An 18148-nucleotide genomic window follows, 5' to 3' on the forward strand; every position below is an offset into this window, starting at 1 on the left:
TTTTAAAAATAATCAAGTACTGTTTCTCATTATCTAAAATTAAAAACGTTAAAATGCTAAAAATTTTATGGCGGGAGATTTCAATAGGGATATGTCTACATGCAAACATAAAATTCTGGCAACCCTGTACTTGAATCGAGTTAGCTGCGAAGTGTATTATATTTATAACTTCATTATCATTTATAAATAAAGTTAAAAATCTGCGAGACTGAAACCTGTAGAAAACTATTTTTTTCTTCATACATTCTAAATTTGATTGAAAATAAAGAAAGAATGCATAAAACTCAACGATATAATATTATAACGTTCTTCAAGAGCCGTAATGCAACGCTCCCCTAAAATTATATATATCGAGTTGGATTAATAGGTGTTTAACAACAAAATTTTTTGTATTGTTTGATATACATTGTTGATAGATAATATAATTGGCATATTAATTTTATCTTTTCTTTTTAGAATTCTGAAAATTATAATTTCCTAAAATTTTAATATAAATTGCAAAATATATATTAAAATTTTTAAACTAAATCACGGAATTTAAATGTACTAATTAGGCATTCAATAACCAGGATGCTTAGTGCTGCTATAGCTTTTTATAGAATAAACATATTTTACTTTTTTTACAAGGCACTATTCAAATATTATATATAAGTGTAAATGTAAAAGTTAAATCTATTCTTGATTTAATATAAAATGGTAATGTTTTGTGAAGCAAACTGAAATTGAAAAATGCTAAATTTATAATTATCTAATAAATATAACTTCATAACATTTTCAATAACTGTTCTGAAAGTTTCGCGAAAATACCAATACCGTTGCAAAATTATTAACAAGCTCCGGTTCCATGATTCTGATTTAAAGTCATTTATATGGTTTAAATTATTTATCAAAAATATTTTTGTGTAAATGGAGACTGGTTAAAAATTTTATATTTTTTTCAAATAAATTACTTTTGGATTATAATTCTTTAAAAAAATTTCACTAATGGTATCGGTGCATCTCTGCATAGAACTAAATGTAAGCAATATAATAATTTTAGTTAGGGTGCTTAATATCCAAAATGTCAATTTAAGAATAAAAATTTATGGCATACATAATAATTTTAAATAAGAATAGAAGTAATATAATGTAAATGATTACCAATACTGGTACTTTTTAAAATAATACCCAAACTCCTTAATGATGAATTATTCACAGAATTTAGTTATTTTAATCATAAGAAAAAAATAAAGGTTTATCCGATCAAAAATGGATGATGAATTACAACCGAGCCTTAAATCCAGAAAAGGTACATTTGTAATTTCTCATTTAAATACTGCATCAGAGATAAATATATCATGAAGAAAAAATAGTATTACAACAGTATTTGAAATGAATTGCCTAGAGTTTGCAAAATGTTAAATAAAATACTCATCAAATAAATGAATAAAGAATGGAAGAATAATGATTGGTATAAAAACATAATTAATATCAGATAAGAACTAAATTTTATTGATATTATAGGCCCTCAATTAAAACATAATTTAAACCGTCAATATAGATTTGATCATATTTCGCAATACAATAAAGAAAATGATTTATTGTTTAAGGTGAAATATGTTGTCTTCCTCTAGCTTGTCGTCATATGTAAATGGTCTTTTATCGTTTCTAATTTTATTCCTTTTAACATTTTTAGCTTTAAAATTCGTTTTCTTATTTTTAACGTTTGATTGGTCGGATTCTGAGTTGTCAGAAGTGTCGTACAATTCCGAATGTGCATTAACGGCCAAAGGTATGTAATCATATTCCGATATCTTTGAAGAAAAAAAATTAATAATGTTGTTAACAGTAGGATAAAAATACGCTTTATGTCAATAGTTTTTTTTTGTTTTGAAAGCGTTGCTTAAAATTAAGGGCTATAACCCGCTGGTCAAAATATCAATAAAATATAAGCCCGAGATAAAAAAATATTTATGTTATATTTCCTTCATATTCTTTCTTCTTTGCCTGATTCACATACATTTAAAAAAAGTTAATTGTCAAATAAATCATGATTCGGTCAGCTTCTTTGAATTTTTACAGAACCAAGGTTGTGTAAACTATACTTAGACAGAATTTTAGCCTCCTAGTGTTATAATCAGGGGTAAAACCATTAAAAATGACCTTTTCCTCTTTACTAGTATCGGTTTTCATTTATTTGATAATTAAGCCACGATTGTATATTTAAATAATAAATTTAGTATCAAAAAAGGGCAACTTAATTAATTAGAAACTAAATTTAAAAAATTTCGGCTTCTTTTGCTAGGAACAATATTTAAAATCCTCATAAGGAAAAATGGGTTACTCCGATTTTTGTAAAATTCCAAGCAAATATTATTATTACCATTAAACATAACATACGACATCAAAAGTAAAATCGATAAAAATTAGTTAAAAATGTGTTTATTTTATATATTGTAGATAGTGTATTTTATTTGTCTAAATTATTAATGTTACTAAATTATCTGAAAAATTCCTATAAACTTTTTAATGCCTAACCCGTAAGTGAGGCTCCCGACCGGGCTATGCATATATAAAAATATGGTACAGGTTATTTCATTAATTTATTTTTTACACTAATATTAACTTTATTTTATATATATGAATTTATGTAATATAAATTTCATAATATATATAAAAATATGGTACAGGTTATTTTATTGATTTATTTTTCAAAGGTTGTGCATGTGACCGGTCAAATATGATTCGGACAATTGACCGATATTTGACCGGTCAAATTCAAACATATGTTTTTTACGCCAATATTAACTTTATTTTGTATATATATATATATATTGTGATTATGTAATATTAAATTTCCTAATATTTTTTTAATTCATTACATAGTTAAAGTTTTGCCCTTTGTGGCAGAGACTTGTTCCAATTCATATTCAATATCATTATTTTCTTTAATATTTTTAATCAATCTTAAGTTATGATATACTCTTACCAATTTCCCTGTTGTAGAAGACTTCAATAGATATAAAACTGGCCAATTTCTTTCTGAAGAAGTCAAACTAGGAATTGTTAGTAAATATTTGCCACTTCTCTTAATGGACAAGGGGGACAAAGTGCATTTCACAAACTTGAGGCCGAAATTTGATTGTTTCTTATGGAAGTGTATTAAATATTCTGTTTTTATTTATGAAATTTATTAAATCACTTAAAATATTTTGATTATCACCCCCTTGTAAAATACCTAATTCGTGTATTATAACACCTGATTCATCAAATTCAGTACTAGTATGCTTTATATTGGGTGTCCAATAAATAAGCAGAACTGTGAGCACAATCATTTTTTCTCTTTTCAAACATATCATATTGTGATATAGAATATGGCATGATTGTATTATGCGTTTTTCCAAATTAAGCATTTCGTTTTTTACGTGGGTCAAAGTACATTTATCTCTTTGCACTCTCAACATGTGGTAGTTAAAGGTTGGAATATAGCATATTTCTTCATTTAATATATTATTGGTAATTTCTTTGGGACAATTATCACATACTATTAACAAATGATACTTTCAGAACTTTCTTACATATTTGTATTTTCTCCATACATTTTATTGACGATGCTCATCTTGTTTAACATGTTGATTTTGAAAATAGTGTAGCTGTTAATGTGTTTATTCTTAAAAAATTTAACAATTTTTTTAATTATTAAAATATGGTAATTGAAGTCGTTCAAAAGCGTGAAAGAATAACTGCAATGTATGCGCTGCACAACCATAACATTATATATGATTATAAATAGATTCAGATTTTAGAATTGTCCGGGTTGCTTTCATGTTAGCGGCATTATCAGTAACTAAAGAATATACTTTTACCGCATTCAATTCATGAATTACATTTTAAAATTCCTGGGCAATATAAATCGTATGACAATTTTCCTCAGTATTTAAAAATTCATAGAAAACTGGAAAAGGCTTCATCATTATAAAATTAATAATACTTTCGTTTCTGATGTTGCTCCAGCCATCTGATACAATTGATAGTGAGGAGCTTTATCTATTATATCTGCAACTTTCGCTTTCATATCTCATGACGCGTTGTCTAGAAGATATCCAGCCAGCTGCCTTCGCTTGGATAAAGTGTAAATAAGATGTATTTTTTAGAAAATTTTCTTGGATGTAGGGAATTTCAGTGATGTGAAAAGGTAAATTGCTCGCATATACAATTTTTGCAAACAATCGATCGAGCTCTTTTTTTTCTTTGCGATTCATTCTATCTATGAAACCGGTTATAAAAGATCGATTTACATTAGATCGCCTTGCTTATAGATTGATCAGAGATAATGGAATCAAATTCTCCTGAGTCATAAGGCAAAATATAGTCAATTTGATAATTATTTTACTACCAATTCTTCATTAGTGCTATATTACAAATTACATTTGTGTGATTTTTTGTCGAGGTTGATATTTTGGAATTTGAATAAAATTTTTCCTTAATTATGACAAGGCACATAGTACAGCTGCTTAATAATTGCTTGACCATTCTATAAACGTAGGTAATATAGGACATTTACAAAATCTGCATACCGCTTTAACTGATTTACCAAGGTTTACTTCTTGAAAATGTTTCCAAACTTGATGCTTTAATTTGATCATAATCCCTAATACATAGAAATTTAACTATAAAAGATTTTGATTATTGTAAATGTTGTAATCGTGTATTTTTACATTATATATATAACTTTATATAATATCCAAATAATGTATAAATGTAGATTATATATTTAATTTAATATAATATCTTATGATAATATTATATGATATGCAAAGACATCATGTCAATCTCTAGTTTTAGTGAGATGAATGTGATGTTCTAAAAACGAACTCCTTTGTTCAAAATTTATTATTATAATTGTGTTATATGATAAATAAAATTGGAGTTATTTTATAATTATTAGGGCTGTGCCGATATTAAATATCGGATCAAATCGGCGCCGATATTTAGCGTTTTCCGAAAATATCGGATCGGATCCCGATACCTGTAAAAAACCAATCCGATCCGATCTTTTAACTTTTCTTTTTTTTGTTATTTTATTTTATGTTATGTATATTTATTTTACATTATTATAATATTTTCTAAATAATTTAAAAAAAAAAAATTTATAGTATTTTAAAAGTTTTTTTTATAAAAATAGAAAGGAACACGCAAAGTTTTATTTATTTTAAATCTTTTTAAATAACGCCAATTTTTTATTTATACTTTAAATAAAAGAATTTTTTTAATATGGTATCTGAATTATGGAAATATCTTACAAAAGACAAAGATAATTTTGCAAAATGCGTTATCTGCGGAATCATCTGAGTCTGCCTTCAGTACTGCAGGAGATATAGATAGTCCATATCGTAGATGCTTATTCCCAGAAAATCTGGAGACTCTCATATTTATTAAAAAAATCTAACATATTATAATTTTATATATTAAATATTATAATTTTATAATTCATACCAACATAAAATGGATATATTATTAAAAATATATTTTTTTATTATAGTCTTAATGTAGAAATAAAAAAATTAAATTAAATTCATAATTCGATTTTTTGCATAAAAATATTGATTTCTTAATTACATTTGGTTCAAACGGGGGTGATTAAAAATCAGTATAAATATCGGATCGGTATTGAAGCAATATCGGAAAATATAGTATCGGATCGGTGAAAAATATGTGGATCGGCACAGCTCTAATAATTATCGACCAATTATTTCAATAATTTAGCTATTATATAAAATATAATATATAACTTTTTACTAGAATTGAATAAACTATTTTGTAAAATCTGACCATAACAACTAAAAAGAAAATTACAAAAAATACAGCAAGTGGAAGTTAAATAAATGAGAATTAATATAATTTATACTCGGCTAAATATTAAATTTATTAAAAAATAAATCATGACAGTATATTATTATATATTCTATTATTTATAATAGAGATCTGCAAAAGTAGGACCGGCCCATACCCGGCCCGAAGCCCTAATTTTTTTAAAATAAATTAGGGCCGGGTCGGGCCTTAGAAATTTTTTAATATATCTAAATTTATCAATTTTATACTGAATTTTTTATGTAAAATAAAAGTATTTGATTTAATTTATAGAAACTAGATGCCATATAACATATACCTTTTATTTTAAGTAATTATAAAAATTAATTTCTATATTTAAGAATTCGGGCCGGGTCGGGCCGGCAAAACTATAATAAAAAAAATTTCGGACCGGGCCGGGTTTGAAAAATTAGGCTTGTTGCAGATCACTAATTTATAATGCAAATTTTAAATATACATATGGTGAATTCCATATCAAATCAACCAAGGTTTCAACCCGACCCCTTTCAATATTTCTTAAATTTGGTATACTGGTAGTACATATCATAACTAAGAAAAAAATAAAATTTTACCTTCCAACCAGGGATCCAAACCGAGTCTGAACCGTTAAACCGCTAAAAACCTGTATTTTTTATCGAACCTAAACCGAATCGAAACCTCTAAAAAATTCCTAGCCGAACCTGAACCGAACCGCTAAAATGTTTCTGAACCGGTTCGAGTCTCATAATTTTATGCTTATAAAATAATGTGTAAGTTATTACTAGTAGTATATAGCAAAAATTTTAATTATATTCAAATTGTTTTAAAAATTATTATCAATCACATTTGATTGATAAACGTCAGTCATAATTTTTATAAACTTTAGTATATTGCCATTTTGCAATATTTAAATATTTTAAGCTTATAAATTATAATGCCTAGAAAAATATTTAATCTAATATATAAATTATTTACATATAGTTTTATAAATGACACATCAAATCTGATATCATACTGGCAATGCCAGCTACCCAAGTTAGTGTGGAAGGATGTTTTTCAACAATTAAATTTATATTATCTCCTTATAGATGTAATTTGAGTGAGAGATTTTGAAAATATATTAATTGTGCAGCTTAGTAAAAAAATTTTATGTAATTGTTCATATTTAAATTAATCATTGATATATTTATTTGTTATATTTGTGCAATTAATAAAAATGAAGGTTTTTATTTTAATTATGAAATAAAAAAAAATTTTCCTGATACATAATCCTAATGTAGGTTTGAATAGAAATGTGTTCAAACCGGTTTTTAGAGGTTCGAACCGAACCGATATTTTTTGCGAACCGAACCCGAACCGTTATTTTTATTTGAACCTGAACCGATATTCGTTTCGGTTTGGATCCCTGTTCCAACACTGTTTACCCGTTAAGATATAGCTGTTAAAAACCATTATCCTAGTCACCTTTCAAAAATTTTGATAAAGATAAAAAAAGTAAGGGCCTGTCATTTAGACATAATTTTTATATTAACATTATTTCATAACTATTCATCATTTTTAAATATAATGATATTTGGGTTAAATTTGTTTAATTTTAGCCATATAAAGAGTCGTGACCAGAGTTGGGCAGGTCCTCCAGAAAAAGAATCTAGATACAGATTCTTTATAAAAAAATGAATCTTAGATACAGATACTAGTATCTTTTTCAAAATATCAAAAAGATACAAGATAAAAGATACTTGTATCTTTTACTAAATTAGAGTATCTTAAATACCAGATACTTTTAAATTATAAATACCAATTAAATTAGAATAGTTTATAAAATACAGTTTTTATTATTTATTTGTGAAGAACATAGAATACACATATAAGAATGAATATTTGCAATAATTAATAAATAACCAGGGATTTTAATATTAGTTTTTGCCCATTAATAGCTTAAACAGGGAAGGGAGAGTAGTATATTTAATGGGAGTTGAAAATTTGCAAATAAGAAAAAAAAATTAAATCAAATGATTTATTAGAATTTGCAGGTTATTTTCTGTGTTGTTTTAAATATAGCTTATATTCGGAGTATATGGCTAAATGACATCTCTAAAAAAAATATACTAGTTTTATTTTATTCATTATCTTTAATAAGTATTTATCATTACTTATTTGTGATTTTTATGTATTATTTAAATTAGTTTATTTTCTAATATGACTTATTAATTTTTGCGTTTGTAATATCATATATATAAATATCATTTAAATCTCTTTTCAAATTTTTTTATATATTTCTTGCAAAATCATTAATTATATATAAAAAATATATTAATAATGCAACTTTATATTATAATTATTAAATACATAATTATTATTAAAAAAATATACATAAAAATGGATTTCGATTTTATTTATATATTTCTTGCAAAATCATTAATTATATATAAAAAATATATTAATAATGTACAACTTTATATTATAATTATTAAATACATAATTATTATTAAAAAAATATACATAAAAATGGATTTCGATTTTATTTATAAAAATAAATGATTTTATATATAATTTTTTTTAAAATTTTATAACATTTTATTTTTGTTAAAGAAGCCATTTTATATCTGAACAAATTTTATAATATTGGCGGATAACCGATATTTTAAAATGGGTGAAACCGGCCCGATCCGATAAAATAATCGGGACATCCCTAATATATTTTATATATAATTATTTTAGCAAGTTCTTATTAGAGAAAATATTTAAGCTACAATTGATATACAAAAATATTAAATAATTTTAAAAGGCTCTTAATAAAATAATTATAATAAGGTAGAATTTAACTTTATTAGTTACTTTTATTTATTTATGATATAAGTAAAATTACATTACAGTATTTATTTACAAAATTTAATCAATTTAAAATGCATTAAAGAAAATTATTATGTTTAATAATTAATTAATAAATATTCTGCCATATTGTTATTTTTTTGCGCATTCTGTTTATAAAGGTGTGCGAGATTCTCTTCAGAATCTGTTTTTAGTGAAGCTGGTGATATTGACAGTTATTATCGCCGCAAGCTGACCTCTGATAAATTGGAAATATTGGTATTTCTAAAAAGAAATCTTCGTTATATTAATGTTAAATATTTATTTCAAATTTCATAATATAATTGTTTATTACTTATTATGTATATAGATTAATGTTATTATTTATTATATAAAAGTTATTTAATAATAAAAATATTTTCTTTACTTTGAGAATTGCAATTGAATTGAATATAAACTTTAACTCATCATTATAATATATTTAAATGACATAAGTTATGGTATAGTTAAATTATAGATGTTATACTAATAAAGTATATTAAAAATTAAAGCATTGGTATCTTTAGAGAATACAAAATTAGATATGATATCGGATCGGTAATCGGCCGATATCAATTTAATATCAGGAATATCGGATCGTCCTCCAAAAAGTGGTATCGATACACCCCTAAAAAATATATATCCAAAATGATTTTATTTGTAATCAATCATCTTCTATAAAATTTTTTAATAACAATTATCTAAGAGGGACTGAAGTATAGGTATTATTATGTTGATAATTATAAAATAAAAATATAATATACTATAATATGTTTAACAAAGTTTATAAAGGAGTTTGTTGAACCTTTAATAACTTTTTTACTTGTGCAATTTTGACATTCAGCTTGTACCTTATTCTTTTTCACATGAATTACTTTATAAAATTTTCCATCTAGAATTTTAAGATTCGGCTTTGATTCAGGAGAACCCATCTCCATAATTTCATCTCCACTACTATGATTGTTAAATATTTTACAAATTAAAAAATATTACATATAAAATATATCCTTCTCTTATTTAGTTTGGTGTTGTTATTTTTAATCTATTTATCTTTGTGACCTATAACATTTCCAACTAAATTTGGTTATCAATATATTTAAAATATAGCGGGAAAAAATAAAGAAAATAATACAAGATTTCACGAAGAAAATAAAGTTACATTGTGTGATATGTAAATGTTTTAAACAAGAATATTAAAAAATATCTGTATCTGTATCTTTTTAAAGAAAATGAAAAAGATACAAGATTCTTTTCAAAATAAAGGATCTTAGATACAGATACTAGTATCTTATTAAAATGTCAATAAGATACTGAGTACAAGATACAAAAGGATCTTGTATCTTAGATACAAGTATTAGCGGTATTGCCCAACTCTGGTCATGACTCCTAAATCCATGTTCATCCCATTCTAAGATTTTGTACAAATATAAAGCAGTGTGATATCTATCTACTTAAAAAAAAATACCTTTTTTATCTATGACCATTTCCGGTTTAATACCGGTTTTCGATATTAATCAGATTTCTATAATATTTATTTTTATGTCATATTAAAGAATTATTATTAAGCTACATAATAAAATTTAAATTATTTTTCGAGATATTTGAAAATAAATGAGGTGCATTTTGTCAAAAATGTATCATTTTTCCGAGCTTTAAACGGCCTATCTATGAGGGTAAACAGTGTTGGAAGGTAATATTTAACATATTTTTCTTAGTTATAGTATATACTACCAGTATGCAAAATTTAAGAAAAATTGAAAGGGGTCGGGTTGAGAATCGATTTTATATGGATTTCACCATATATATGTTCTAAAAGAAAAACGAAAACAACGCGCACAAAAAAAATGTTGAAACTAATTATCTTGTGAGATGAGGCTGCCCATAAAGCTAATGTAATCAGCCCTGTGAATCGCTATGGCGAGTCTTTGTCTTCGAGGTTCATCCATAAGTTTACAAATGTGCTGGCCAAATTGCTTGAAAAAGGATAATGTACGATTCCTAAAGGTTGTGGAAATAGTGGGAATGAATATGTATTCTTCTTGTGATATTTCACAATATTTTGCTAATTTAAGTTTTTCTCCAGAATGTTAATAGTTTGATTGGATGGAGCCAAAGGATCAATATACTAATAATCCCAGACCAGGAAGTGACCACACTTCCAAGGAATTAGAGAGATCCCATCAGGACGTTTACCATCGGATCTGAAAAGACCACGGGGTTCAAGAATAGAGGGAATTTGAGCTGTCTCAAAGCCATAAGTATAATCGAATTGCATAAATTATGTCGAACAATTCGACCTTTACAAGGACGACAATGGAGGCTATGTCTTGCATTACTCACAACGGCAGAACTGCAACCAGAACAAGCGTGGAGTTGAGTTATTAGGCAGTTGAAACGAATACCAATGGCGTAAGTGATCATTTTGGTTAAGTGGCTCAAGGAACTCATGGCCAGATCCATTATGCAGCGAAGAGAATAAAGGACGGTCAGATAATTGCATTCTGGAAAGGAGTGAACGCAGCTTACAATAATAGGCCCATCCCAGTACTTCTACCTAATCGTTTCTAGAAGTGGGTGATCAGCGATAATTTGTGATTTCCACACGATAATAGCATCATTATAGGAAGGGCCATTTTTTATCAAATGGTAATTTACAATATTTTTTACTAAAAGACAACTAGATATGAAGACAGTTAGGGCAACATCGGAAGGAAATCTGATACCAAATCCCCCCCCATCTCGGTGGGTAAAGAGGCTTGAGTCCACGCTATTCATCAAATTTAAGGTTTAAACTATTTTCTATTAGGACTTTAATCCCATTTTCATAAACATCGAGAGGTATGGGATATTTAAAAATGGGAGTTGATCGAAGGATATATAGGATACGAGCAATATTAAATAAATTTAAGAGGAAAAAGCAACAGGAACGCCAAAATGATTTAGTTCCTCAAGGATAGTCAGTTTGAAATTGTGTGAATTAGGTTTAATTGATTTGATAGAAATGAATTCGGGTTTCTCGGGATTGATAGAGTCCAATAATCGTCCCAGCCTCCTTGATTAAATTCAATACTTTATTGACTTCGTCATTGGAACCATTAAGGATAATGAAAGTCGAGTTAATTGATTTAACGATGTTGTTGATAAAGAAAAATAAGGAACCAAGTAGAACTCCCTTTGAATGCCTTCAATGGAAGGAATTTTATAAATATCAAATCGCAGGGTGAAAAGATAATAACAAGAATGAAAAAATTTTGTGTAACCGGAGAAAAGAGTAAAAGAGGAACTCAGGAAAGAATTCCGAGAAAGTGTATTATAGGCATTAGAAAAGTCAATTTTGACTAAAGGCTGGTAGGCTGATTTTCTAAATGTATTCTAGTTAAATGTACAACCGCTTCACAGCCATTAGGGATTCCAACACAATTTGGAAAGGGCTTAGGAGATATGAATCTTCATGCTTTATTTGAGAAGATATCATCTTGGCAACTAAGTAGCGAAAGGTAGAACCTATTGGAAATGGTCTAATATCATTATTGGGCTTTTGAAGTGCCTAGCACTGAAGAGGATTGGAGAAACAAAGCTGGGTACTTTACCTTTTAAAATTTTATATCATATTGAGGGGGAAGTGAGGCCCTGGAGAAACATAGGGCGGATGCCATCAAGACCATGAGCAGAATCTCGATGAAAAGAAAGGATAGCTTACCTCCCTTCAGAAGTAAATAGAGAAGCACATGTTGAGTGAAGTTGTGGGGATATTGGGTTAATGGCTGCATTGGGGTGTTTTTGCCAGATCTTAATATATGTATCATAGGAAGGTTCAGCAAGATAGTCATGTGTGGAAACCAATCTGAGTGCATCTTTTATATTGAGATTGTCAATTTTCTTGCAGATCAAATTGGTCTTCATCTCAATCACTGAGGTTTTTTTTGTTTTTAACAAGCAATGGCATCCTGATTCATGAGATGAGAGGCAACAATGGATGCAGCCTCCTTAATTTGCTGGGTAAGAAATTTATGTAAAGGTTTGTCGGGAACCCTGAAGGAATAATATCCATAGAAAAGGAATTTTAAGCATTCATTCTCATTACTAAAGTTTAGCAATAGGGAAGATAGACAATCAGAGAAAGATTTAGCAACAAATCTTGCACCTGTGGGGATCTTTGAAATGATATTTGGTTTGTAGTCAATAAAAAATGATGCAGAAATTTGAATTGTGAAGAGGTGGAACAACATTTTCTGGAGCAATAATCGATTGACTGATAAGACAGTGGAGCGAAGCCGAATGTGAACATATGACTGAAGGTGGTCCATGAACTTGTAAGCTTCCATCTTTTCTAATATGTACTGATTTCAGACAATAGAAAAAAAATGGATAGGAAAATTTTTTTGGAACAATGAAGCAGGATAGTAGAGGGATATAACTTCAGGTTATGGAGCAGTGCATATAATGACCTAAGTAGTGGTGACTACCATAATAAAGGGCACAAGTCAGCACAAATGAATAACTTATAATTTAACAAGAAAGACATATATCATTGGTATGTTTCTATATAAGTCGCGCATGGATTATAAATAATATTGAAACGCGATAAATAAAACTGAATAACGAATGAAAAAATATGTGATATGCTCGGAATATGAGGTTTTAATTAAATAATAATAATTAATGTTTGAAGAAGAGTTTATCACGAATGGATTAATAAAAATAAAATAGCGTGATAAATAAATTCTTTTGTTTTTTATATTGCAAATTTTTTTAATTTAAAAATTATAATTGTAACGATCCTTCATGATACAAATATATTTTTAAATAAATTGTAACCTAATAAGATTGATAATACTAGTTAATTATATCAAAATGAAAATTTTAAGAGCTAGGCCAGGTAACTTGTGCAAAATATAAGTACAAACAAATTTAAAGTTAGAATAAATATATTTTTTCCTTTAAAAATTTTTTTTACACTCCAGTTTTATTTTATGCCTATTATATTAAGAAACCAAAAAAGTAACAATGTTTTGATTATAGCAATATTAAACAACTTTTTTCATAAATAGAATATTATGAAAATCTTATAGAAATGCATTAAATGTTACAATCCATTCAATATTTATATACGTAAATGGTTTAAAAACATCAGAAAATCTAATCCGATGTAGAGATTTGCAAAACATTAACAAAGACCCGCAAAAACTAAAAAGAGTAAAACCATAATTTGATAAGTTGGTGTAATTGAAACAATTTTGAAGAATCACCCATACAAAAGAGCATGTCGGAAAAACGATATCCCAAAAGACCATTGCCGAAAACTTAAATATCAGCCTCTAAACCAAATTAAAAAACAAAATTTAGACGAGATATTTCTACATCTTGAAAATAAATTCTTGCAATTATCATAGAATAATAATGAAAATTTTAATTTCAATGCCAGATTGCTGGCCGATAATAAAACTTCTAAAGGAGTATGACAATTCTTATCATATCTCGCCTTATCTAATATATCTAAGGCTTCAGAAAAGAACTATCAGTTTGAAAATCAATATAGCTAATCATTCATGTTCTGGAGTCATTTAAGGACATGCTTGGTAGGTTCTAAATCTTTTATAATTTCCAAATGAATTAATTTAATATTTCTAAGAACATACGAAAATAGAGCAAGACTCTTGGGATGGTTAATATTCAAAATAGGTTAATATAATACAATAATTCCGATATTTCTAGTAATTATGTATATTATATTAAATTATATAGTTTTATCTATTTGGCCATCTTATCTGATATGAAATATTTTTAAAAAGATAACTGGCAACCAGACCCTCATATTGGTTATGGGAAAAAGCAAACTAAACGACTTCGCAATTCTGTGTAGTATTGCTAAATATAAGCGCCATTTTCACTTTATGAATGTCATTATGACGGATTTTAGAACGTCTTCATATTTCCAGTTTAATGGTGATGAACGTTAATAGGCATCTTCTCAAGTCAGTGGAGGCTTGCTAATGATAATCAATCAATGAAACGAGAGGTTAAGGTTATTAAAAAAGATTCCCTATGGCGAATATTATAGTCATACTTTTATTTAATCATTTGTAATATTTATTATGACATTTAAAACAAATAACGATGTTTTTCACCATTTTATGTATATTATTGTTATATTTTAATTATTTATGTATAATTATGAAAAAGGTATAAAAGCTAGGAGTCTAAAAATATGCCTAGGTATAGGTAACATAAACCTTACTTTATCTTTATGCAATTTAGAAAAGTTAAATCGAAAGGAGTTACCAAAAATCATGATTTTTGATTTGACGTGGAATGACTGAATAAAATAGATAAATATCAGCGAGTGTTATATATTTAAATTTTATTATAACATTAATGTAGAGAATAAAATTTGAAATTCCATTCATAACTAGTCGTGCCTAGACCTAAATTACTAGCATGTTTGGGGTGAGGGGGACTCTGACTGAAAAAAAGTTTGCAGGTCTCCGTTTCTTATAGTTCGTATAATAGATAAAAATAAATAAACTTCATTCCTTTGAGTCATATCATTGATCAACTCCAGTGTCCTCAACCTTTTCCACTTTTGATAGTACTTACTAAAAGGAGTTTCATCCAATTTCAATTTTTCTTCAAAATTATCCTAAATCAAATTGACACATATATGATTTAAAATAAAGTAAGATTTAAACTATTTTTTCCAATTGATTACAAAGTGATAAATTTAAATTCTCTCGTTTTTTTTCAATGTAAGCGCAATTTTCTTGAATTTTATTAACAAGTTGTTTGATCGAAGAACGGTATATTGATATTTTGCAACTCCTCAGGAATAATTTGAACTTAATTAATATGCGATCAACTGAGATTAAAAAATATTATTTTATAATTACTTGATTAATAGCAATAAGAGTTATTTCAGGAAAAGTAACATAATGCGAGTAATTTACAAGGTAATCCATTGACAAATCATAGATAGAATTTATAATCTCATCCTGAAAAAGTTTAAAAATATATTAATAAACATTTTAGTAAAATTGCATATTTGATTAAAATAAGCATACTTTGTAAACTTTCTCCCTCATTTGAATTTTTGATATTTTTAAAAGCACGTCATAATTAACAACTTTATTTGATGTAACACGTTGAGACTTGTTAAAGTCGAGCAAATTAAGTATCTTTTTTTGTAGAATAAAAAAAGTTTAATATGAACATTTTTGTATTATTTATAAAATTGGTGTTAAAATCTTTTGTAGTAAATAATAAGTTTATATAATCAGGGTTGGCCAGTTACCCTACAAAATTACCAGTCAGTACTATTGCATAGAAAAATATGTAACAATTGAGTTGCCACAAAAAATGGGTAAGGTATAGAAGTACTAATACTAAAAAGAATGCAGGACAATTAGCATTGCATTATATAAATCATCTAATATCCTAGACAGAAAATACTTTTGCTATGGGCTCCTAATTTAAGGTTTAAATTTATAAAATAACAATTAAATATTTCACATAATGTATAAAAAAGCGTTAATATATTTGTTTCATACCATGTCAAATCAAACACAGGCTTCCAGCCAACCCCTTTCAATTTAAATTTGTGGCAAGCCAACCCCTTTCAATTTAAATTTGTGGCAAGGGGATTGAAACCCCCCACCCCATAACCTCATAAAAAAACATTTTTTAAAAAAAAATTTTCTTAATTCGAATAATTTTATTTGAAAAATGGTTTTAATTTATAAATGAAATTATATACGATATGAAAATGAAATATATAAAAAAACAAATAAGAATTTTTAATTTTAAATGATAACATGGTTTAAAAATATATATTAAAAATTATATGTAAAATATTAAATAACAATAAAAATATATTGTAAATTTTTTCTCGCATAGTTAAATTAGTTTAACAATATAAATTTAATAAATTTATATTGTTAAACTAATTAGATAGTTTTAAAAATTTTAATTAATTTTTAAATAAAATCATTTAATTTGGTAAATGTAATGAGAAAGTAAAGGTGATCGCTAATATGTTTGGGATTAAAAATTTTAAACCTAGAGTAGTTTCTAGATAGTCCAATCGCTTAAATATTGATGAATCTACGATTGAGGATTTTTATAAAATAAAAATTTTACTCCCCTTATTGATCCATTTTTATTTCATATATTAAAAAAATGTAATTAAAAATTACGAAAAATGTCAATTTTGAAATATAGGGAACAGCTGACATTAAATACTCGCACTTTAATTTCTATTTAAAAAAATGATTTTTATATAAAAGGAATGTTACTTGTAAGACACAATTCAAATTTTAGCGCCAAAATAATTAACACGGTAAAATAGGTCAGAAAATTCACTATGTGACTGATTAGTAGTCATATGTGATAAAGGGAAAGGAAAGATTTATTAGTAACCACAATTTTATTTAAACAGCTTTTATTTTCTTTTGCCGGTTGAGTCTGAATACATTTGAAACGCGAGAGGATATTAAGAAAATCTCAGAGTTTTATTCTGATGAATTATCAGGATCGTATGATAACTAACTTTGTGTTGAATTTTGGTATAAAAATTTTGACAGAATAGAGTACTCTTTGAGACCAAAATATGTTTTGCAGGCCCTTTTCATGTACAATTGCACTTTAGATTCCCTGCCTAATATCAAAACATTGCTTTTAATTTTAGCTACCTTACGATTAGCACCTGCACTAATGAAAAATTTTCTCAACTTTGAAAAGGTTAAAAACCTATTTAAGAAATACCGGTGAAAGCTGTTTAAATGGATTCGCAATATTAAATATTTATAAGGAGATTATTCTAGATAAAAATTTGATTCTAGATGAATTAGTCAAATCTCAGAGAAAAGTAGACCTCTCTTTATAAATTAAAAATATAAAATTGCTATATAATATGATCTTAGTCATAATTTTTATATTCAAAACGTAATTATAATGAATTCTTAGTAATAATATTTATATATTATACTATTTTTAATAAAAATATTGCATTTGCATTAAGAATTAGTGATCTGCATCGGGTCTAATTTTTCAAGCCCGGCCTTGCACGAAAATTTTAAAAAGGTTTTGCCGGCCCGAACCCGAAATTTTTTTTAAAAAGTTTTGTCGGCCTGGCCCTAATTTATTTAAATATAGAAATTGATTTTTATAATAACTCAAAATAAAAAATATATGTGGCGTCTAGATTTTATAAATAAAATCAAATATTCTTATTTTACATAAAAAATTTAACATACCCGGCCCAAATTTTTTTTAAAAATATTAGGCCTGACCCAGCCTGAACCCGATTTTCCTACTTTTGCGGATCTCTAATAAGAATTATTTATGTTTTATTAATATAGTCATTTGTATATTATAATTGTTAAATTAGATTTTTTAAAATACCACACTCATATTTTATTGTAATTTTATTTTTTTTATAGGGGTGTACGATACCACTTTTTGGAGACTGATCCGA

The 18148-nt window shown here is 26.6% G+C and overlaps 1 protein-coding gene across 1 annotated transcript in view; it reads right to left on the reverse strand.

Annotated features, from left to right (window-relative positions):
- Nucleotides 1–1470: 1470 nt before the first annotated feature.
- Nucleotides 1471–18148, reverse strand: part of LOC135931676 (nucleolar complex protein 2 homolog) — a 61376-nt gene continuing 44698 nt past the window's right edge. Inside the window, exons 8-12 of the mRNA XM_065468939.1 lie at nucleotides 15738–15851; nucleotides 15567–15668; nucleotides 15369–15515; nucleotides 15206–15319; nucleotides 1471–1793 (exon numbers count right to left, since the gene is read on the reverse strand). Of these exons, the coding sequence (XP_065325011.1) occupies nucleotides 1578–1793; nucleotides 15206–15319; nucleotides 15369–15515; nucleotides 15567–15668; nucleotides 15738–15851 (693 nt within the window). The 3' untranslated portion in view covers nucleotides 1471–1577. The remainder of the gene's footprint in view (nucleotides 1794–15205; nucleotides 15320–15368; nucleotides 15516–15566; nucleotides 15669–15737; nucleotides 15852–18148) is intronic.

This window comes from Gordionus sp. m RMFG-2023, chromosome 1 (assembly GCF_954871325.1).
Source record: "Gordionus sp. m RMFG-2023 chromosome 1, tfGorSpeb1-WG-v2, whole genome shotgun sequence".
In the NCBI taxonomy this organism is placed as follows: domain Eukaryota; kingdom Metazoa; phylum Nematomorpha; class Gordioida; order Chordodea; family Parachordodidae; genus Gordionus; species Gordionus sp. m RMFG-2023.